This window comes from Oryctolagus cuniculus, chromosome 11 (genome assembly GCF_051225735.1).
Source record: "Oryctolagus cuniculus isolate XC-2025 breed Fujian yellow rabbit chromosome 11, ASM5122573v1, whole genome shotgun sequence".
NCBI classification, from domain to species: domain Eukaryota; kingdom Metazoa; phylum Chordata; class Mammalia; order Lagomorpha; family Leporidae; genus Oryctolagus; species Oryctolagus cuniculus.
Genome location: NC_142877.1, coordinates 24,242,509 through 24,265,440, shown reverse-complemented (window position 1 = coordinate 24,265,440; position 22,932 = coordinate 24,242,509). Strand labels below are relative to the sequence as shown.

At 52.9% G+C, this 22,932-nt stretch overlaps 1 protein-coding gene and 1 long non-coding RNA gene across 4 annotated transcripts in view; both read left to right on the top strand.

Annotated features, from left to right (window-relative positions):
• Positions 1 to 12,693, top strand: part of CHMP4B (charged multivesicular body protein 4B) — a 54,214-nt gene extending 41,521 nt beyond the window's left edge. Inside the window, exons 2-5 of the mRNA XM_002710799.6 lie at positions 5,445 to 5,622; positions 8,218 to 8,332; positions 10,324 to 10,450; positions 11,838 to 12,693. Of these exons, the coding sequence (XP_002710845.1) occupies positions 5,445 to 5,622; positions 8,218 to 8,332; positions 10,324 to 10,450; positions 11,838 to 11,902 (485 nt within the window). The 3' untranslated portion in view covers positions 11,903 to 12,693. The remainder of the gene's footprint in view (positions 1 to 5,444; positions 5,623 to 8,217; positions 8,333 to 10,323; positions 10,451 to 11,837) is intronic.
• Positions 12,694 to 13,970: 1,277 nt separating this feature from the next.
• Positions 13,971 to 22,932, top strand: part of LOC149123374 (uncharacterized) — a 100,270-nt gene continuing 91,308 nt past the window's right edge. The window contains exon 1 of one of the 3 annotated variants that reach the window (XR_016216619.1): positions 13,971 to 14,500. This is a non-coding gene — a long non-coding RNA (uncharacterized LOC149123374). Of the gene's footprint in view, positions 14,501 to 15,187; positions 15,863 to 22,486; positions 22,700 to 22,932 lie in introns of those variants that run through there. The other 2 variants (XR_016216620.1, XR_016216621.1) reach the window with 2 other exon arrangements.

The following is a 22,932-nucleotide window of genomic DNA, read 5'->3' as shown; positions in this document are numbered from 1 at the left end:
AATCATATAAGTGTTGGTTCATTCACCGGGGTTCCCCTGCTCACCTCCCTGGCATATTTGTCTATTTCCTTCAATATCATGTATTGCTTGGGATTTTAGAAGTGGAAATGGAAGTTAGAAATTTAGGATTGGCACAAGGAGTCCCTGCCAACTGAAAATGTAGTAGAGGGCAAGATGAAGCAGTTGCAAATCTCTGATGTTAATGGGGAAATTGGGGCTGGCGTTATGGTACAGCAGGTTAAGCTGCTGCCTGTGATGCCAGCATCCCGTATGAGCACTGGTTCAAGTCCTGTTTGTTTTACTTCCGGTTCCCTGCTCACATGCCTGGGAAAGTTGGCCCAAGTGCTTGGACTCCTGCCACTCTTGTGAGAGACCCACCCGCATGGAGTTTCAGGCTCCTGGCTTCAGCCATTTGCGCCATTTAGGGAGTGAACCAGAGGATGAGGCCATTTGGGGAGTGTACCAGAGGATGGAAGATCTCCCTCTCTTCCTCTGTTTCTCTGTCATCTTTCCTTCTTCCCTCCCTCCTTCCCCCTCTCCTTCTTGCTCTCTCTGTAACTGTATCTTTCAAATAAAGATTTTAAAAAAAAAAAGATTTATTTATTTGAAAGGCAGAGTTAGAGAGGCAGAGGCGGGGAGAGAGAGAGTTCTTCCATCCACTGGTTCACTCCCCAAATGGCCACAATAGCCAGAGCTGAGCTGATTCAAAGCCAGGAGCCAGGAGCCTCCTCCAGGTCTCCCATGCAGGTGCAGGGGCCCAAAGACTTGGGCCATCACCTCTCTGCCTTCCCAGGCCACAGCAGAGAGCTGGATTGGAAGTGGAGCAGCCGGAACTTGAACCGGTGCCCACATGGGATGTCGTCACTACAGGCAGCAGCCTTTACCTGCTAAGCCACAGTGTGGGCCCCAATAAAACTTTAAAAAAAAAAAAAAAAAAATAACACAAAAGCTAGGGAAATCACTTCAGTTTTAAAAGTCAGGTTTTTCTGACTGTGTGAAGTCACTTTCATAAACATTTTTGCAGTCTCCTGCCGTTCTCAGGACACTACAGTGCAGGGCTGATTTGTCCCTCTCAGTGTGTGTTCCTGAGAACTAACTGGTCCAGAGTTGCTTCCATCATGCTGAGCCTATTGGGGGGCGGGGAGAGTGGAGGGCTGGGGGTTACCAGTGACTGAGCTCTTGCCAGCTCATATCACAGCAGGATGATTTAGATAAGCTGCTTCACCTCTCTGTTCCCCAGTGTCTTCATTAGTATGGGCGTGGGGTCTCTGCCCAGCCACTGGGCTGGGGGATTAAAGAAATGAGGTGATGGGGCTGCCACCTTGCTTACCACGCAGTAGGCACTCACCTTGTCGTGGTGGACAATGCTGTGTTGGGCCATGGGAAAGAGGTACCTGGCCTGAGAAGGCTTGAGAGTCACCTGGTGATTAGGGTGTGTCTAGCTCATTTCCTGTGGAAACAACACAGCGCCAAAGAAGTTACCAAGGACGCTGGTCAGCAGTACCAAGCACTTAGTGGCCTCTCCCAGGGTGTCTTCTCTCTGCCGTGGTTGTCAAGGCGTCCTTCAGACCTTGTGGAGGGGAGTTTGTCACTTGCTTCCATAGGACCTTGCAGACCCTGCCCTGTGGGCAAAGGGAGCTATGGAGGCATTTGAAACAAAGAAGTAGCTGGATTTGCATTCCTTCTTCTCCATTACCATGGTCCCCTGGACACTCCCCACTGGACCAAATGAGCTCTCCCCAGTAGCCTGCAGTTTTCATCAGGTGGGAGGTACAACGGAATGGCAGGGCCTGGACTTCGGGTTCCACCCTTGGCTTAATCCCTCTGCCCGTTACCACCTGGGTGTCCTGGGCTGACACCATGACCTCGCGGAACCTCAGTCTCCTCTCTACTGGAAGGAGTGGTCTTCCTACATAGAGGGCTGCTGCTCACAGGCACTCGTGTAGTGTGCACAACGCAAGGACTGTGTGCAGGATGGATTTCTTGAAGGTACAGGCCATTTTGGCCATTCATATCAGAATCAAAAGAGATAACAGATTAGCTGACCTTTCAGATTGGATTATGGAACATTTCATTGTTCTGGGTTTCTTGCAAGTTCTCTTTAGCCTGTTTACCTTTTAGCCAGGGGGATTTTTCCTGGTAGTTTTGTTTTTTATTTATTTGAGATGGGGCTGGGAGGGAGAGGAGTGCTCCCATCTGCTGAGTCTCTTCCCAAATGCCTACAACAGCTAGGGGGCCGAAGCTAGGAGCTGGGGATTCAATCCAAGTCTTTCATGTTGGTGGAAGGAACCCAACTAGTTGAATCCAACTGTCCCTGCTGCCTCCCAGGGTCTGCATTAGCAGGAAGCTGGAATCGGGAGCAGAGCTGGGAATGGGACCCAGGCACTCTGATGCAGGGTTTAGGGGTCCTAACCAGTGAGGCTGAATGCCTACCCCCTCTCCTAGTTTTATGTATCTTTTGGAGCAAGTGTGGGTAGCTTTTACATTCAGGCCCAGGCATTTTTCCTTGGCATATGGTTCTCAGGAGAGAGCCCTAGGCTCCTAGAGTATGTGTGGACGAAGTATGAGAGCTATTCATGTGACATAGGGAGAAGCCACAGCCCTGTGGGGGAGGTGATTGTGACCACAGCCAGGATGTGACTCTGGTCTGGTTCTCTGGAATGTGCATGTGAGTGTGTGAGGCCTGTGCTATCCAAGCCTGCAGCAGGGCTGGGCAGCTTTCTTGACACTGCCCAGTCTAGCTCAGCCATTCCTTCTGGTTGAATCTAGGTTGTCTTTCCTGTTTGTTTTAAAGTGTGGGGAGCAACTCGGACTAGACTGTTACTGGAATTAAGACTTATTCTATGCATCTGCTCTCCCACAATGTGGCGCTGGGAGAGGAGCGAACAGCTTCTACCCAGCTGCCTCTCACCAACTTGACAAGCTGCAGGAGCCGCTCCTGATTGGAGGAGAGCGGCGCGCTCGGCGTGTGGGTAGCAGAGTACCGGTTGGTGGAGAGGACTATATAGGAGGAGAGAGACGGCATGGTGGTGTGGGTTGGTTGGAGAGTGCGTTGGAGAGTTCGTGGGGAAGTTCGTTACTTCGTTCTTTCTCATTTCTCTCTACTCATTCTTGCTTTGGGAGTTTGCTGTTTACTTATTCTTACTTTACTATAAAAAGGACTTGTAAAAAAGGGAACAACAAGCGTCCGGTCCGGTGCGGCTCCTCCGCGTGCGGAGGAGCAGCATAAAGGTTTATTTATTTTATTTGAAAGACATAGTTACAGAGAGAGAAGAGACAGAGAGGTCTTCTATCCACCAGTTCACTGTCCAAATAGACACAACAGCTGGATCTGGGCCAGACAGAAGCCAGAAGCCAGGAGTTTCTGCTGGGTCTAACACAGTACCGACCCCTATTTGTTTGTTTTTTAAATGTTTGTTTACTTGAAAGGCAGAGCTGCCCCAAATGCCAGCAATAGCCAGGGCTTAGTGAGGCCAAATCCAGGAGCCTAGAACTCTGCGTCTCCCATGTGGGTGGCAGAAGCTCAAGCACTTGAGCCTCCATCTGCTGCCTCCCAGGGTGTGCATTAGCACTCAGCTCTAATGGAAGCAGAGGCACTCCGATACAGGGCGTGAGCGTCCCTGCTGTGCCACAACTCCAGCCCCACTCCCTGGCTTTGATGACCATCTAAGATGTGCGTTGAAGAAAATTGTAAGTGGAAAGAAGGGAATTGAGACAGGAAGCCTGGGTTTCAAGTAGACAGATGTGGTTTTGGCCCCAACTTTGCCGTAGATTTACCTTAGTCAAATTGCTTGTCTTGACTGCACCTTAGAACAGGTGATCTCCACAGCCTTAGCATGCTAAGCGGCTAAGACAGAGGACTTGACCAAGTGGTCCCACTTTGGATTTGCTTGTGGCAGGGAGTTCTATCTCTAGTTGTGTTATTTTTTCTGTGATAGACAATGTTTTTTCAGCCTGGGACTTTTCACTTTTGTTGAATACATTTCCAAGAAGAAATTACTGTATCAGTACAGGAACGTCATTAGGTTATTCCTGGGTGTCACTGTATTAACTTCACAAAAGCATTGTCACAGTTTAAGAATTGTTGGCGGGGTCAGTGCCGTGGCTCACTTGGTTAATCCTCCGCCTGCGGCGCCGGCATCCCATATAGGCGCTGAGTTCTACCCGGTTGCTTCTCTTCCAGTCCAGCTCTTTGCTGTGAACCGAGAAGGCAGTGGAGGTTGGCCCAAGTGCTTGAGCTCCTGCACCCACGTGGGAGACCGGGAAGAGGTGCCTGGCTCCTGGCTTTGGATCGCCGCAGCGCCAGCTGTGGCAGCCATTTGGGGAGTGAACCAGCGGAGGGAGGGAAGTCCTTTCTCTCTGTCTCTCTCACTGTCGGCAACTCTACCTGTCCAAAAAAAAAAAAAGAATTGTTTTTGTGTAGCATTTTGTTTTTTAAACAGTTTTCCTTATTTGAAAGGCAGAGCCATAGAGATCTTCCATCCACTGATTCACTCCTCAGAGGAGTTCATTCCCCAGATGCCCACAACAGCTGGGGAGTTGAAGAATGGGAGCCAGGAACTCTATCCAGGTCTCCCACAGCGGGGGCAGGGACCCAAGTACTTGAGACATCATTAACTGCCTCCTATGATGCATGAGAGATTATTTTAATCCAAATTGATCTAGTATTTGGTATGGCCATTAGTTATTATTTATTTGAAAGGCAGGGTTACAAAGAGGCAGAGGCAGAGAGATCTTCCATCTGTTCATTCACTCCCCAAATGGTCGCGATGGCCAGAGCTGGATCGATCCGAAGGCAGGAGCCGGGCTTCTTCTAGGTCTCCCGCACAGGTAGCAGGGGCCCAAGCACTTGGGCCATCTTCTACTGCTTTCCCAGGCCATAACACAGCTGGATCAGAAGAGGAGCAGCTGGGTCTTGAGCTGGCGTCCATATGGGATGCTAGCACTGCAGGTGGCGGCTTTGTACCTGCTATGCCACAGTGCTGGCCCCAAAATGGAACTTTAAAGTTGCTTGGTAATAATTAGAGCTGCCTGGGTTTTGGGGGTATCCACTATGTTTAAGGAATGGGGTGTTTGCGTATGTTATCTCATTTATTCCTCACTGTACACTATCAGAGAAGTTAAGTAGCTCACTGAGGTCTGCCTGGGCTTTGGACCTAAGGCAGGTTGTGCTCAACATGTTCTGTCTCTGGGCACAGTCTGTTCTTTGATTTAGCGTTTGGTCACCTTTTGTTCCCCTACTTGTTTCCTGGCTGCGTTTTGAAGTATGTAAGTTTGGGATATTTTCTTAGCAACCTGAATGTGCTGTTTGTATAGAAGAGATTATTAACCCTCTGTTGGGGTGGAAGCTCAGTGGTATCTAGTACAACTGGGGAGAAGACTAAGGTGAGCTGCCGGTCTCCCTGGGGCCTGCACTCTCTGAGAGCCTGTGTTCTCTCCTGCAGCGGCCCTCCAGGCTCTGAAGCGCAAGAAGAGGTATGAGAAGCAGCTGGCACAGATCGACGGTACGCTGTCCACCATCGAGTTCCAGCGGGAGGCCCTGGAGAATGCCAACACCAACACCGAGGTGCTCAAGAACATGGGCTACGCCGCCAAGGCCATGAAGGCAGCCCATGACAACATGTACGTGCTCACCACTGGTGGCGGGAGCCCCCCGCTCAGCAGGGCACTGCTGGCCCAGCAATACCTGGTGCCCATGCCATGGCCTTGAATGGAGCCCTTTCCCCGTTCAGACACCCGAGTTTATTCTAATGTGCTCTCTTTTTGGAGCTTTCTACATGGATTGTGTACCTTTCTGCCTTTGGAAGCGTATCTCATGGAATGGAGAAAGGCCTTCTGAGTAATTCTGGGCTGTTGGGATGAGCCTGCTCGTAAGCCAGAAAGGGCCTTCCGTGTCCTGTCACCCCAGCCCCTTATCAAGGTGGAGAGACCTGGGTCCCAGAGAGGGCAGCTGACTTGTCCTGGGTTGTGAGGGAGCTTGCATAGGGTTAGACTCAGTGTTTGTGACTTAACCTGATGCTGTCAGGGCCTTGAAATGTTTTGGTTATCTTGGGGCTTTGGATCTCTGTGTTCTGACACCCGCTTTTCCTGGTACTTTTGTTTCTTCCTCTTTTTGGCCACTGATTTCTCGCATACAGTAGCCTGAGAAACTAAGAGAAGCCTAAGAGGATCAAGCTTGCTACAGTTGCAGTAAAGGCCAGGGTGGCCAGGCTCCAAATGAGGGCTTCTCCTGTGAAGGAGACCCTGCCTTTGTTTAGTCCTGCATGCCTCGGGGTTTGGAACCCTGTGGTTCCTTTTGGGTACTCAGCTGTGCTCTGGAACAGGAGTTGGCAAAATACAACCTGGGAGCTTGCTGCCTCTTTGTGTAAATAAAGTTTCTTTGAAACACACTCATGCCCGTTAATATGCATATTGGCCTGTGTAGCAGGGTTGAGTGTTTGCAACAGAGCCTAGAGCCCACAAATTCTAAAATATTTACTCTCTGACCCCTACAGGGCAGGTTTGCTGAATCCTCTCTAGCATGAGGCTTCAGGAAAAGTAGCCTTCAGATGCGTGAGGTGTTGCCTGAGGGTGGGTGTCTGTTGGACGGACTGCGCTGCTCCATGGAGGACCCTGTCTGCTTCATTCTGTTCTCCCAGAGCACATCTCCGTCAGTACTGGGTTTGCTTTGAAGTACATGAGTCTGTTGGTCTGACAGTATAGTTTTTAAAAAGATTTTTTTTTTTGAAAGGCAGAGTGATAGAGAGGAAGAGGCAGAGATAAAGAGATCTTCCATCCGCTGGTTCACTACTCATATGGCCGCAACAGCTGGGACTGGGCCAGGCCAAAGCCGGGAGCAAGGATCTCCGTCCTGGTCTCCCATGTGGGTGGCAGGGGCCTGTGGAGCACTGTGGCCATCCTCTGCTGCTTTCCCAGGCACATAAGCAGGGAGCTGGATCAAAAGTGAGATGCTGATGTTGCAGACAGCAACTTAACCTGCTGTACCACAGTGCTGGCGTGGACAGTGAATATAAAAATTCTGCCTATTTGCCTTTACTTTGGGACCTAGAGGAGGAGCCAGAATGGATTTGAGTAGATGGGAATGGCCTGCCAGGTGCATGACTGTGTTTTACCTTTGATGATTTTACCTCCCCCTGTAGACAGTTGCCCTTGAAAGAAGAGTAGTTGGCCTAGAAGTTAAAGTTCTGTGGTGTCATCTGACACATAAGTGATTTGCATTTGGTACCTTGCCTTCTAACTTTGCTAAGCCTTATTTCCTTAGGGTGTTGGATTAAATAATTATCTTACAGACACTTCCTTCCCCCTTGATTCTCTGACTCTTTATTTGAAAATGTTAGCTGAGATGGGTAATATAGGTTCTTGTCTTTGAATTCAGACATGAGACAGAGAGGAGTAGTGAGCAAGGTAGCAAGGTTTAGTGGGGTAGGGAATCTATCAGAACAATGGGCCCCTCTCCAGACAAAATCAGAGAGAGAGGGCCCAGTCAATCAGCCTGGAGAAAGCAAGGTTACATGGTTTAATGGAGAGACTACACCTGGCGGGCCAGGCGGGCAGCTCAGGAAAAAGCTGAGAGCTGAGCATGCAGTCTGTATTCAGACTGAGGCTTATAAGGGAGTGGGTCCAGTTCTTCCTGCTGTTTCTCCTTCCCTTCTTCCTCCTTCTCCAGGACAAAGAGTTTGCTGAGTGTGAATTAGGTAAAATTCCTCCCAAGGTTTCACCTGAGTGCCGTCAGACTGGGTAGCCCAGTGGAGCTGGGCAGAGGCGCTTCCCCTAGGGTGCCGTCCTTGGGGGAAGGCTTTGAAGGCTTTATCGTCCAATGTTATCAGGTTGGGTAGCCAGTTTGGTGCTGAGAGGATTCTCCTGGGGAGCTTTCCTTGGGGGAAAGGCTGAGACCCCTGTAAAGATATTGGGTATGGGCAGGACTTTGTAGTGTAAAATACTGGGCTGCTTCCAAGGTGTGCTTTGAGGCTGTTACATTCCTCTCTTAGAAATTTTTATTTTCTTCAAACCTCCTGCCCCCCCCCCCCCCCCACCACTAATTCCTAACTTCCTACCTAACAAAAGGAGTAAGGAAGACAAGAGTGATGGTCACAGGAGTGATGGCATGGGTGGGGCTGAGAGGCAGGTTGTGTAGAGTGGAGTTCCTGCCCCTGCCTGGAAGACCCTCTTCCCCCAGACCCATCCACCCATATGACAGTGTGTCCGTTTCATTTACAGGGACATCGATAAAGTCGATGAGCTAATGCAGGACATTGCTGACCAGCAAGAACTTGCAGAGGAGATTTCCACAGCTATTTCCAAACCTGTAGGCTTTGGAGAAGAGTTTGACGAGGTGAGTGGCTTCATGCAGATCTCGTAAGCCTGACAGGTGACCCCTGGCTGCCCCTTTACATGTTCTGGAAGGCTCTTAGGCACTGGGAATGTGGTTTGGAAAGTACCAGCTCTTCCCTCTGCAGAGGCTTGGGTGTAGACCAGGCGTGCTGCTCACCCCCCTGACTTCTGGATGGGAGAGACGCTTCCCGGTTGGCAGAGGGTGGCGTGAAGGAGCCTCCATCAGGACGCTTAGGCAGGCCCCAGGTCACTGATTGGTTTTGGCAAGTAGTTACACTGCACCTTTCCAAGGTGCATCCCTGGGTGCAGAGTTCCAGTGGCAGAAGTGGTGAGCCCTGGAGGAGTTTACAGGACTTGCCCTCAGAGAACCCTGCACTGGAGTCAGGGTAAAGCCAAGGAGGGGGCATTTACATCTGACCCACCATGGCTGCCTGCAGTTTCTACTATAGCAGGTTGGAACTTTGCGTCTCTCAGGTTTGTTTGTTATAAGATTTATTCATTTATTTGAAAGGCAGAGTTACAGAGAGGCAGAGGCAGAAAGAGTGAGGGAGAAAAAAGAGATTTTCCATCTGCTGGTTTGCTCCCCAAATGGCCTCAATGGCTGGAACTGGGCTGATCCAAAGGCAGGAGCCAGGAGCTTCTCATGGTCTCCCACACTGGTGCAGGAGCCCAAGGACCTGAGCCATCTTCCACTGCTTTCCCAGGCCCTAGCAGAGAGCTGGATCAGAGGTGGAACAGCTGGGACTCGAACTGGCACCCATGTGGGATGCCAGCAATACAGGCAGTGGCTTTACCTGCTACGCCACAGCATTGGCCCAGTCTCTCGTTTTTTTTTTGTTTTTTTTTTTTTTTTTTTTTAAGATGTATTTATTTTACTTGAAAGTCAGAGTTACACAGAGAGAAGGAGAGGCATAGAGAGAGGTCTTCCATCCACTGGTTCACTCCCCAGTTGACCGCAACGGCCAGATCTGTGCTGATGCGAAGCCAGGAGCCAGGAGTTTCTTCTGGGTCTCTCACGTGGGTGCAGGGACCCAAGGACTTGGGCCATCTTCCACTGCTTTCCCAGGCCACAGCAGAGAGCTAGATGGGAAGTGGAACAGCTGGGATTCGAACCAGCGGCCATATGGGATGCTGGCACTATAGGCGGTGGCTTTACCCGCTATGCCACAGCTGGCCCCTGTCTCTCAGTTTTTTAAATACAATAATGGCCTTTGTTGATGGTGCTTCATTATGTCTTAGATTTTTTTTTTTAAAGATTTATTTATCTATTTGAAAGACAGAGTTACATAGAGAGGGAAAGAGGGACAGACAGAGATCTTCCAGCCACTGGTTCATTCACCAAATGTCTGCAGTGGCAGGCTGGGCCAGGAACCTAAAACCTCCATTTGGGTCTCCCAGTGTGAATGACAGAGGCCAAGCACTTGGGCCATCTTTGCATCCCATATGGGATGCTGGCATTGCAGGCAACAACTTTCCCTACTGTGCCACAATGCTGGCCCCCCCATTATGTCTTAGATTTGAGTCACCCGGAGGTCAGCTCCTCTCCACAGATCCTGGTCCTTTGTCCTGCCTGCCTCCCATTGGATAAGAGAGGAAATGCTCTCACCCTTAGCTCCCAGTGCCATGGTTTCCATGTTTTTGGATTAGAGTTTGAGCATCAAGCTAATTTCAGTTCAGCAAATACTCCTGAGTAGTCACTTGCTGTACCCAGCTCTGAGATAAAGCAATGCGGATGAGAGGATCCCAGCCCCTTCCCAGGTGCTCGCAGTCTCCTGTGAGACCCGGACGTGTACATCGGTGATTGCTCGACAGTGTGTTCTGTCCACCAGAAGGAGCCTGTTGAGGACGCTTGAATCTCGGAGTGGAACCTGGAGTTCTTTCCTCTCTGGCCTTTTCAGAAGGGGATGTGTGTCCACCGAGCCTCAGGTCAGAGGCTGGCACAGGGGCTGGGAATCCAGGGAGGGCTCTCACTCTTGTGTTTCCTCTTACCAGGATGAACTCATGGCTGAATTGGAAGAACTAGAACAGGAGGAGCTAGACAAGAATTTGCTGGAAATCAGTGGACCCGAAACAGTCCCTCTACCAAATGTTCCTTCTATAGCCCTACCGTCAAAACCCAGTGAGTACTGCTTATCCCGAGCCCAGGCACAGTCCTGGTGCGTGTGGTGGGCGATCTTGAGAATGGGTCACTTCTATGTGGGTCCTGAGCTTGCCCAGGGTCGAGAACCGACAGGATTTGTGTGATGGCCACAGAGACAATGTCAAATGCCCTTTTCCTGATTTCTCTCTGGAACACAGCTTTTTTTTTTTTTTTTTTTTTTTTTTTTTAAAGAAAGATTTCTTTCTTAATTTGAAAGTCAGAGTTATAGAGAGCAGAGAGAGGGAGTGAGATCTTCCATTCACTGATTCACTCCCCAAATGACTACAACAGCTGTGGTTGGACCAGGCCAAAACCAAGAGCTAGGAGTTTCATCCAGGTCTCCCATGTGAGTGGCAGGGGCCCAAACAGGGAGCTGGATTGGAAGTGGAGCAGCTAGGACTTGAACCTGCGATCGTATGGGATGCTGGTGTTAGAGGTGGTGGCTTAACCTACTGAGCCACAACACTGATCCCAGGAACATAGTTTTTTAACCTTGGTACTTGGACTTGGCCAGATAATTCTTTGGCCTAGTAGCTGGGGACTGTCCTGTGCACTGTAGGTGTTTAGCAACACCCTAGCATCCACACATTAGATGCCAATAGCAACCCACCCTCCCCTGAGTTGTGAGGGCCAAAAATGTCTCCAGACGTGTCCCTAGCAGGAGCCACAGCCAGTTGAAAGCCTCTATTCTAGAGTGATTCTTTCTCCCCGCTGTGTTACCAAATGAGAGAAAGCTCCGGTCACTGTGAGGTGTGAGAGTTCAAGTCCAGGGCAGCTCTTACGCCTGTGTGGTGCCCTGTACTGGGCACAGTGGTAAAAGCACAGGCCCTGGGATGGACCCCTCCCCACCTCGATAGGAAGGAAACAGCTTTGGCTCTTTTAGAGACATGCTCTACAAAACCTTCACTTCCTTCTTCCTGTTCCTTCTCTCCTCCCCTCCCACAACATCTCACCCCAGGCAGAAGGATTCCACACATAGCTTCTAGGAAAGAAGGAGCAGTGTGATGTGGCCCGAAGAGCGTAGTCCCCTGCCTCTGAGGCGTGTGGAGGGGTGGGTCAGGCCCCTTGAGGAGCTGGGCTGGCCAGGCTCAGCTGTCTGTGCTGTTCTGTCCCCAGATCCCGCCTGGGGTGCTCTGGGTTGGAGGCCTTGACGGAGTCCCGATGGGCGCGCTTGTGAAGCCTGTCTGGTCCCACTCTGCTGGGTGCAGGGAAAGTGCCTGGTGTCCTGGAGCCTTGTTGCACAGCTTTTAGGCACCAAGAGGCCATTTGCCAAGCAGACACCGCACGGCACAGCCCTAGCGCCCAGCCAGGCTGTGGTGAAAGCACTGCCGCCACCCTCTAAATAGCCTTGTCTCTCGTCACACAGCCAAGAAGAAGGAAGAGGAAGACGACGACATGAAGGAATTGGAGAACTGGGCCGGATCCATGTAACTGGTCCAGCACGGCTGGGCCCAGACAGACTCTGGTGGCCTGCACAGCGGGCAGGCGTGTGCGTGTGCGGGGCAGGTACAACGTGGTGCAGGCCGGCTCCACCGTTCTCGAATCTCACTCCAAAGCAGTAGGGCCGCATCACTGCTTACTCTCGCATCGCATGGCCTGCACCCTGTGGGACGGGTGGGGGAGGGGGGCGGGCGGGTGGGAGGTGCCTGCTGTTTATAATGTTGAATTTCTGTAAAATAAACTGTATTTGCAAATCCAACATTGAGCTTCTGGACTGCGCTAACCCCACTGCTGAATCCTCCACGGAAAGGGTTGCGTGTTCACGGCGCAGTGAGCTGTAAGCGCAGCCTCTGTCCTCAAGTCAGGTGACTCGTCGCGCATCTGTAAGACTTGTATGGTAATGGCAGAAACGTCGTGTTTTCAAAGCCATAGGCTTTTCTCTGTCCTCAGCTGTAATAACAGATTTGGGTTTCCTTGAGAGCTGTATTCCTGTCTATCCCCCATGTGCTGGCCCCTGTGTTTCCGCTCCAGCCCACTCCTCACTCCCTCTCCCCCTGTCTTTTGGAGTTTGTGACACTTGATTCGAAATGGGTGGTGTTCTCTTGAGAGCAAGTGAGATTGTTCGCATTAAATTCCAGCTATACAGTTTTCTAATCTAGCTCTATGTTCTGCATTGCTGTTTGTGATAACTGATAGATAACTCATTGGAAACATGTGCATACATTTATATTCAGATGAAATTATGGTTTGCACTGTCTATTAAATATCTCGATTAATTTTCATACTTCGCCATTGTGTTCAGTCAGTCATTTGCCTGGGAGCTGACCCTCTGCAGGTCCGCATGGCATCTGGTGGGGTCTGGAAACACTTGGGAGACTGGAACAGGATGTCCACTAGTGGTGGGAACTTGCTATGAACTGGGCCCAGTTCAGGGTGAATGGTCCTTGGGGGCTCCGGGGTCTTCTTCCTTCAGTGCCAACATGAGCTCCCGCCCATGGGGAGGATGCAGGAGGTGACAGGATCTAGGACACAGGTGTTTTCTCAGGTCTTCTTTGACTCACCGTGGAACTTGGGCCCATGGTACCCAATGATGGCCGTTGCATTTCTGTTGCTGTGTAAGAAACTACCCTGAAGCTTAGCTAGGGAGAGCAACTGTTTTATTATACTCCCAGATACTTAGGGTCAGTGATCTGCTTTTTGAGTTTGATTTTTAACTTATTTGAAAGGTAGAGAGAGAGAGACAGAACTCCCATCTGCTGCTTTAGTCCCCAAAGGCCTGCAACAGCTAGGATTGGGCAGGCTGAAGCCAGGAGCCAGGAGCTCCATCCAGGTCTCCCACATAGGCGGCAGTGACCCTAGTACTTGAGCCATCACTGCTGCTTCCAGGGTGCATGTTAGCAGGAATCTGGACTTGGGGTAGAGCAGGGACTGAATCCCAGGGACTCTGAATCGGGATGCAGGCTTCCCAGGCAGTGTCACAACTGATGCGCGAAAGGCCTGCCCTGGGCCTCACGTTTGGAAAGGGCCCCTGGGGATGGCTTGTCTGCGCTGTGATGACTGGGACCCAGTTCAGGAAGATCTGAATGCTGGCGGTCACCTGGAGACCTCTGTAGTCACGTGGTACACGTGGTTGTTGGCCTGGACGTCCTGCGGGGCTGCGAGTAGTAACACTGGCCCCTCATGGGCTTCTTTACAGTACAGAGGCCTCCATGTGATCAGAACTCAGGGCTAAAACTGATGGTCCCAGACAGTAAAGGAGAGGAGCCTCCCTGTGTCTGACCTTAGCCTTGGAAACCGTGCAGAATGACATGACTTCACTGCCACTTCGAAGTGAGATGCAACTCCCCCAGGTTCACGGGGAAGAGCAGTGAGACCCTCCTTCATGGGGGTGGGTCTAGTTGTAAAAGGTCACGGTGTGCTGAGGTGTCGCTGGGCTGGCTTTGGGACACAGTCTGCTGTCACATCAAACGATATTGGATAAGTGCCAGTACTGGATTAACTCAGTCGGTCTCTGAACTCCTACTGAGAGAATATTTTGGGGCCCACACGCATACATACACACACTAGGATTTATGTCTTTGTCTGATGTACATGTGTACTAACGTGTCATGTGCATGATACACACACAACCCCTTGAAGTTCTGAAAGCTTGGGATAAGCAACAAATCCAAGAGACGTCTCGGGGTTTTCTTCCTGTGCCGGGAGCTGAAGGAGTCACTTCTGCAGTCCGTCCCCTCTCTGCCCTGGCCCAGGGCACCACTGACTCACCTGGGCAGCCCCAGCGAGGCCCTGGCTGATCTCATCATCACCTGACTTGCCCAACCCCCATCGATCATTTCTTCACAGACACCAAGCCAAAGCCACAGTGGGCTTTCTAAAGAACTGTCACTCACCATTTAAAGTCCCTGCAGCAGTCACAGCTTCCACACTGGGGCTGGATCTGGCCCCTGCTGCTCTGCTCTTCCCATCTGGCTGCAGGCCCTCTCCTCCCGGGTCCTGCCTGGAGTGGCTGAGTCTGCACGCAGACTCATGCATGGATCAGATTGCTTGGGGAAGGGACCCCAAGTTGTGCGTGAGACCTGCTTCCAGGTAGGTTTCTTTTGTCTAACTAACTGCCTAACTTAACCCGTGAGATGATCTCTCTTTTTTTTTTTTTTTTTTTTTAAGATTTATTTATTTATTTGAAAGAGAGAGAAGGAGAGGGAGAGAGAGGTAGAGACAGAGACGCTGGTTCACTCCCCAGATGGCCACAACGGCTGGATCTGCGCCTATCTGAAGCCAGGAGCTTCTTCTGGGTCTCCCACGCGGGTCCCTGCACCCAAGGACTTGGGCCATCTTCCACTGCTTTCCCAGGCCATAGTAGGGAGCTGGACTGGAAATGGAGTAGCCAGGTCTTGAACCGGCTGCCATATGCGATGCCGGCGCTTCAGGCAGCGGCTTTACCCGCTACGCCACAGAGCTGGCCCCCAGTCTCTTAGAGGGCAACATCCTCACCCCATTCTAAAGATGAGAAAACCGAGTCTCCGTGTCTATGGTTAGAGGATGGAAGAATTACCACCGAGTCGGGCTTCAGGGGCAAAGCGTATACTGAGATTTTCTAGGGGCACTTTCCAAGCTCCTTGACCAGGGTAGGTTCTGCGGATACTTTCCAGGTGCCACGTGAGCCCGCGAGGGAGCCCAGCCCAAGCCCCCAGAGAATGCGGTTCCCGCCGCGCGCCCGGGGGCCTGCAGGTGGCGCCATCGCCCGGGCCACGCAGCCGGCGCTCGGCGGGAAGAGCGTGGAGAGCCGGGCTCCGCAGGGAGGTGGGCGCGGGGTGCAGGGCTAGGCCCGGGGTGGCGCGTGTGGCGGAGGCGTCTATCCCACCGGCTCCTCCTGGAACGGGGACGGCCGTGGGGTGCGGGGGAGGGGCCGGGCCAGCCCGCAGGTGGAGGACAGTCGCTCCTACGGAGGCCTATCCTGCCAGGGGCCCTGCGTGTGTGCGCGGGGCAGAGGGGCGGCGCCGCTTTGACGGGAGGCCGCTCCTGCGTGGACTAAGGACACAGACACCCCCACCCGGCCCCGGACTACCGCCCCTCTGCGGTCCCGGTCCAAGCCTCAGATCGCTGTTAAGCCGGGCTACTGGGAAGTGCGGGGGCTCCCAGAGCCCAGCCTGCCCCCCACTCTGCACCCTGCACCCCGCGAGGGCCCCAGCGGCGCCTGGGAGAGTTCCGGGAAGCTGTGTTTTTAGCATACACCCTGGGAAAGGCTGCTGGAGAACAGCCGAGGGAGAAAAACGCAGGCCCGCCGGCTTCCATGCCGGGAATACGGCCGCTGTGGCCGAGAGAGCCCAAGCCCTGCCCTCTGCTGCGCACTGGGCCGGCTGGTAAAAAGGAACGCAGGGGAGCTGCGGTCCACCGTGATGAAGGCTCCCAGGACAGGGACGCAGAATCTGAAACCAAGCGCGGGCTCTGGTGAGTGAGGGCCCCCGAGGAGCCGCGCCTGTGCCGCCTCCCCAGCCCTGACAAACAGCTCGTCCCTCGGCGGCGGGGGTGCCCTGTGATGTCGCCCCCCAGGCTCCTCCGCTGGGCCTCTTTCCTCTGACCTTTGGCTCCCCCGCACTTCAAAAAGTTCATGGAAAATGGAATTGAAAGATGAGTTTATTTTGGCACAAAAATATTTTGAAATCCATGCATCCGATGGATCTTCAAAAAGTTCATGAAATATGCAATTGCCAACAAAAACTATGCATGAATTTCATTCTTTTGCACCAAAATAAATATTTTTAAAAATTTATTTATTGGACTGAGTGATGGAGTTCCTGTTTGCTGGTTCACTCCCCAAAGGCTCATAACCACCAGGGCTGGGCTGGCCTGAGTTCAGGAACTGGGAACTCCATCCGGGTCTCTCCATGTGGCTGAGCAGAGGACTTGATGGCCTTTGGAGAGGAGCTAATGGTTGGTGTAGGGGCAGGGCCATCACCCTGTCAGCACAGCCCCCTTGTTCCATTTGCTCTAGTCGTCCTAGCCTCATTTTGGTCAAGTGAGAACGTGCCCTGCTACAGACCAGCTTTTTAAAGTTTTTTTTTTTTCCCCAAAGGATTTATTTGTTCATTATTTGACAGGCAAAGTGACAGAGAAAGAGGGAGACAGACTCTCCATTCACTGGTTCACTCCCTAAATGGTTACAACAGCCAGGGCTGGGCCAGGAGCAGGTACTGCATCTGGGTGTCCCATGTGGGTGGCAGGGGCCCAAGCACTTGGACCATCTTTTGCTGCCTTCTCAGGCACATTAGCAGGGAGCTGGATTGGAAGCAGAGCAGCTGGGACTCGAACCAGCACTCTGATAGGGATGCCAGTGTCTCAAGTGGTGCCTTAACCCTCTGAGCCACAATGCTGGACCCAACTTTTAAAACTTTTTTTAAAAATGTATTTGGAAGGGGACAGGAAGAGAAAGAGATCTATCTGCTGGTTCCCTCAAATGCCTGCAATAGCCAGAGCTGGGCCAGGCTGCAGCTAGGAGCCCGGAAGTCCCTCTGGGTCTCTACCTCATGAGTGGCAGGGATCCACATCTCCTTCCCTTCCCTAACAAGGACACCTGCCACGGGATTCAGGGCCCACCAGAGTAGTCCAGGATGTATCCTCTCACAATCCTCAGTTTTAGCTGCAAAGATCCTTTCCCCAAACAAGGTCACCCTCACAAGTTCTAGGGATTTGGATGCAGACACAGCTCCTGCAGGGCTACCCTTCCAGCCACCATGGGGGTTGTGACAGTCATGCACACCTCCCGGGCTCGCTGCTGGAGACAGGCCAGTGAGAGCCAGGGGAGTCCCCGAGGATGCTAGGCCGTGCCACCTGCAGGAAGCTCGGGCCAGGGGAGGACAGGGCGACAGGGCAACCTGTCCTGGCAATGGGGAGACTCTGTCCTTGTGGGCCAATTCCTGGGAGCGGATCAAGCTGGACCCCGGGCCACGGAGACAGCTGCCCTGGGGTCTCTGCGTCCTGTCCTGGCAGAGCGTTTTTCCCATAAACAGGCCAATTAAGAAGGCAAATGTTTCCAAACAGGAGGATTTATTGGCATCAACTGTGCCATCCCTCCGAGCAAGAGGAGTGGGGGTGCGGAGCCATCTGGAGGGAAGCTGTGCGTTGTATTTATTTAGTTACAAGTTGCTGGCTCGGAACTGCCAGGGTTCGGGAGGAGTGAGCAGGCATCCCGGGGAGGCACAGACTCAGCAGCACCATGCACACATGTGTGCTGGCATCTGTGCCTGCGTGTGCGTGTTTGTGCATTTACTTACACATGCACGGCCCTCCCTTGTGTCCCCTCTGCACATGCGCACAAGCCTCTGTGTGTGGAGACACGCATACACAGAGTGTGAGTGGGTCTGCAGTACGTTCTCAGCGCGTGTGTTTGTGTGCATTTTTCAGGTGTGGACTCGTGTGGCCTTGCATGTCACAAACCCTTCGTGTCTTGCCTGATTGACCTTCCTGGTGGCCTTTGATGTCTCCCTAAAGTCTCTCCCCTGCCTGTGTCCCCTGTCACCCTCCTCTGATCTCTCCCTCCCTTCCTCTGCATTTCCCTCTTCCCTCCCTAGACTGGAGGTCACCTCCAGCTTCTGTGAATGAGGAGAGAGGGCCAGGCCTGGGCAGGGCTTTTGACACAGACCCATTCTGCCTTTGTTTTGTTTGAAACCCGTGATTCCAAGACCACCTTGTACTTCCCAACATTTGCTGGTGGTGTGGGACACAGAAATCACTACAAGCTCAGTGTTCTGGACGCAGAACTCCTTGGCCTCGGATTCCAGGAGCCAACAGGGAGAGGCGGGGACTGTGTCAGAGGCAAGCACTTCTCAGCCAGAGTTGCTCTGTGGGGTGTCCACCCCTATTGCCTGTTCCTCTGGTTTTCCTACAGAAGCCAGACACCTCTGTTCCTAGATGAGCAGACTTGAAACACTGTGCAGCCAGGATGGGTGAAGCCCCGGGCTGCTGGTTTGCAGCCTGCCATCTTCACTGTCCTCCGTGGGTCCCTCGGCTCTGTGACTTCAGGGGCCATGGCCAAGCTGAAAGCTAACCGCTGTATGTCTCTGTTGGGCCTAGGCCTCCTCCTGGGTCAGACCCTCTGGTCCTGGGCTTGTGTCTTGTGAGCGTGAACGTGATGCGATGCAGCATCTTCCCCCACATCACTGCTTCTTATGGGTCCCCAAGTCAGAGGCAGTCCCTGCACCGATCAGCCCTGGATTCTGGAATCTGGACATCCTCCTTGGGTCCCTTCGGCCTCGTTGGGCATCGACTGTGGCACTGGAGCCTGCACACTTTGCTTCCCGACCTTGTCACTCGGGGTTCCCTCGATTCTCCCCCGGGTGACTGATAGCTGCTCCAGCGTCTCCTGGCTTCTGGCTCATGCCTCCCAGCCCTTCCCTTCCCAGTGAGGTCTGTACAGCTCTGTGTGGCTTCACCCTGTCCTTGTCCTGCCCTCTGCCTGCTGGCACTTTAGCTATAGCCACACTAAGCTATCTTTAGTCTACCTGTTGCCTCTGGCCTTCGTACTGACTGTTCCCTCGTCATGTAATGCCTTTCCAGGGTCCCCTACTCCTCTTCATCCTTTGAAACCCCTTGGGGCCAGCGCCATGGCTTACTTGGTTAGTCTTCTGCCTGTGGCGCTGGCATCCCATATGGCTGCCGATTCTAGTCCCGGTTGCTCCTCTTCCAGTCCAGCTCTCTGCTGTGGCCCGGGAGGGCAGTGGAGGATGGCCCAAATGCTTGGGGCCTGCAACTCATGGGAGACCAGGAAGAAGCACCTGGCTCCTGGCTTCAGATCGGTGCAGCGGCCATTTAGGGAGTGAACCAATGGAAGGAAGACCTTTCTCTCTGTCTCTCTTTCTCACTGTCTATAACTCTACCGGTCAAATACATTAAAAATAAATAAATAAATAAATAAATAAATAAATAAATCAGAAGCCCTATAGGAGGCTGTCTCTGCACAAGGGTGATAATAACTCTCACCTGAGCGGGCTGCTGTTTCCTGGCACACAGTAGGTGCTGTGTCAGAGAGCACAGGTCCCCTCTGTGGCCTCCCGGGGCTGCCACGCTCTCTGGAGGGAGATTGGTGGGAACTGGCTGGACCCTGGGGGACTGCATGGTTGGGTCCCTGGAGAGGGGATGTCGCAGTCGTCCCCAGACTCCGACCTGGAGACTCTCCGATGATGTCAGTCACGGAACTTCTCCGGCACGTGGGGTTTCCCGAGCAGCCCTCTCCCGTCAAGCAGGCATTCTGACATTTCCAACAGACACACATTAGTCATGCGGACTTCTGGTTTTCACAACCCGTGTTTTACAGTGTGACATCCCAGGCTACAGATACCATCGGTTCTCCTAAGAGATGGTTTTTCTGGCGTTCGAGTGAGGGGTGCTGGGATGGCAGCAGCGTGACTGGAACTCTGAGTGTCTAAAGTGACTGTTGCAAGTCCCAGGAGCCACAATTCAATCAGGCTGTCCAAACGGGAAATTCAACAGAGGGTGTTAAAAAGACGGTGGAGGATGAAAATGAAAAAAGGAAAACATTCAAGATGGAATTGAATTTTGGAGCCATTTGATGGAATTTTAAAAAATGAGCCAGAACACCCCTGCCCCCACTCCCTGCCCCATCTTCTCCAGCTCAGCTAAGAGAAGACGGGTTTGCTTTCTGGTTCTGGAAGAATTTTTCAGCCTTTTTTTTTTTTTCTCTCATTTGTCCCTTCCTCCCTCCTCTTCTCCTTTCCCACTCCTTCCTTCCCAATTGTTTCCTTAGCACCTACTATATGCCAGGTCCACGCTAGATCCTGAGGGTATAATGAGACCCTGCTCTGCAAAGTTTCTTTCTTTAATTTTTCAATTTATTTGAGAGGTGGAGTTATAGGCAGAAAGAGGGAGAGACAGAGAGGGCTTCCATTTGCTGGTTCACTCCCCAAATGGCCGCAGCAGCTGGAGCTGGGCCAATCTGAAATCAAGAGCTTCCGGGTCTCCCATGTGGGTGCAGGAACCCAAGGACCTGGGCCATCTTCTGCTGCTTTCCCAGGCCATAGCAGAGAGCTGGATGGGAAGAGAAGTAGCCAGGACTCGAACCAGCAACCAGGCAGAGGCTTAGCCTAGTACACCACAGCACCAGCCCCTTCCTCGGGGTTTCTACCCCTTCCCTTCGGTCAGGCACCGGGGCTGTTTCCCGGTTTTTGAGGCTGCGGACAATGGGACGATGTAGTTTGTGCACACGGACCAGGATGAAGTTTCCCATTGCCCCAGAAAGGACTACTGAGGCCAGAGCTATAGGCAGAAGCCTCATGCACCCCGCATTCTAAAAACACTGTTACAGGTGGGGCCAGACACAGCCTTTGGGGCCCAGAAAAGGCATTCTGGCAGGGCCTGCTATCCCAGCTGTCTGCCAGGCCCCTAATTCTGGGCCCATCTCCACAGGCAGAAAATTAGCAAGCGACACAGAGGGGAGAGTTACTGGGTCCTGAGTTGTGTGTCCCGGGAGGGGGTTGGTCATCACCTCCACCTATAGGAGGTGACAGGGGATGATGTCTGGTTACTGCTGGCACAGTGGGGGTCCACTGGCGGGCCACTGGGCACCTCGGGCCGCACGAGGGTCTGCCTATGTGGTCACCAGGCCTCCGCCCTGAGCCTCTGTGAAACCGGACAAGGTGTAGGTGGCACAGAGGGGCTCTGGGGGTCGGGGGAGCTGTGAGCTGGTGCATCCCAAGGAGGAGCCTGATGGAGCCGTTTGCCAGGACAAAGGGGTGGCAGGAGGGGCCGGCGTGTAGCACAGTGGGTTAAGCCACTGCCTGCAGTGCTGGCATCCTATGTGAGCACCTTTTCAAGTCCTGGCTACACTGCTTCCAATCCAGCCCCCTGCTAATGCACTTGGGAAAGCAGTGAAAGATGGCCTAAGCACTTAGGTCCTTGTCACCCACACAGGAGACCCGAATAGAGTTCCTGGCTCCTGGCTTTGTCCTGGCCCAGCTCTGGCTGTTGCAGCCGTTTGGGGAGTGAATCAGCAAATGGACGATCTCTTTCTCTCTGTGTGTCTCCTTCACTCACTGTCACTCTGCCTTTCAAATACGCAAATAAATAAACCTTTTTTTTTTTTAAGAGTACACCCCTGTGAGGAGACTGCGGAACCCAGGCTTGTCCCCTCTGGCAGCGACACAGGCCCAAGCTCCCCTTCTTGCCTCCCCTGAAGGTCATGGCTGCACACACTGGCGAGTGGTCAGCGCTGTCCCCCCTGTCTGGCGGTGCCAAGGACCCTCTCTCACCCATAGCCGACAGCAAATCCTTTTTGGAGCAACCCCAGAAGCAGTGACTCATGGCTTCCGCGGAGTGGGCCGGATGAGGTTTTTAGGACGATTTAAGTGTATTTGGAGAAAGGCAGTGCACAATTCGCCGTGGTGCCCTGTCTGAGCCTTTTCTTTGAAGTGTTTCTGAATCCAACTTTTAAAACTTTAAATATATTTCTTTTCCCGTGGAGATTAGTATTCTCAGGAACATGGGCGGGCAGCTCTCAGAGGGAATAAGCCTAGAGTGAAGTCACTCTACCCCACGGCTTCCGGCCTGGCCTGGCCTCGCCCCGCCGCCCTCCCATCTCCCACCTGCCACTCAGGGGGCCCAGCGTGGACTCCAGCTGCTCCATGCCCCCACCCGCAACTTCTGTAGCTCCTCCCCCAGCCACCCAGTTTCATGCCAGGGGCCTGTGCATACCTTGGCCTCCCTTCTTGATTCCAGCCATAGCCCCCTCCATGCCCCTGCCAGCCCCTGTTCTTGGGGTCTGCTGCCTACCCCCTTGCCAGGGCCCTTGTCCATCTGCTCACTGCTCAGCTGGTCACCTCCCCCCATGCCCACCTGTTGCCGGCTGCCTCAGCTCCCACCCCCTACCCCCCACCCCAGGACCTGCTGGGTCCCCAGCCTCAGGGCTCACCTCTGCACTCTGAGCCTGGAGCTCCAGTTTGCTGTCACCAGGCTTTGTTCTTGCTGTGCTCTCCCTGGCCTGCCCTCCCCCCTCCACGATTCTCTCTGTCCCCGACATTCACACCAACCTCATCTCTGGACCCTTTGTGTGCCACCTTCCAGCAGGCGCCTGCCTTCAGAAACACACAGTGAACATCTAGTGTGTGCTGGGGGCACGACACTGAGTCAGACAGAGGCCCTGCCCTCCGTCCAGTGAAAAATCCGATGTGGGAGATTAAAATCCTGTTTTGATGAGGCTGAGATGAAGGATCCTGACATGACAGTATTCTGAACCCTGACACCCCTGGAGAGAACAAGGACGGCTTCCTGGTGGAGGTGAGGTTTGAGCCAGGCCTAGAAGAGAGAGGCAAGGAGGGGACGACACAACCAGCAGGGAGCACAGCTTCGGCAAAGACCCCGGGGCGCCCCTTCCCAGGAGGGAAAAAGCCAGCCGCAAGAGCCCCCGGCAGCTCCTCTGCCGTAAATCCAGGTGGGCGCCTGTTCAGTGCTGCGGAGTGCACCCGACAAGGGCTCTGTGAGGACAGATTTATTTATTTGGTTGTAAAGTG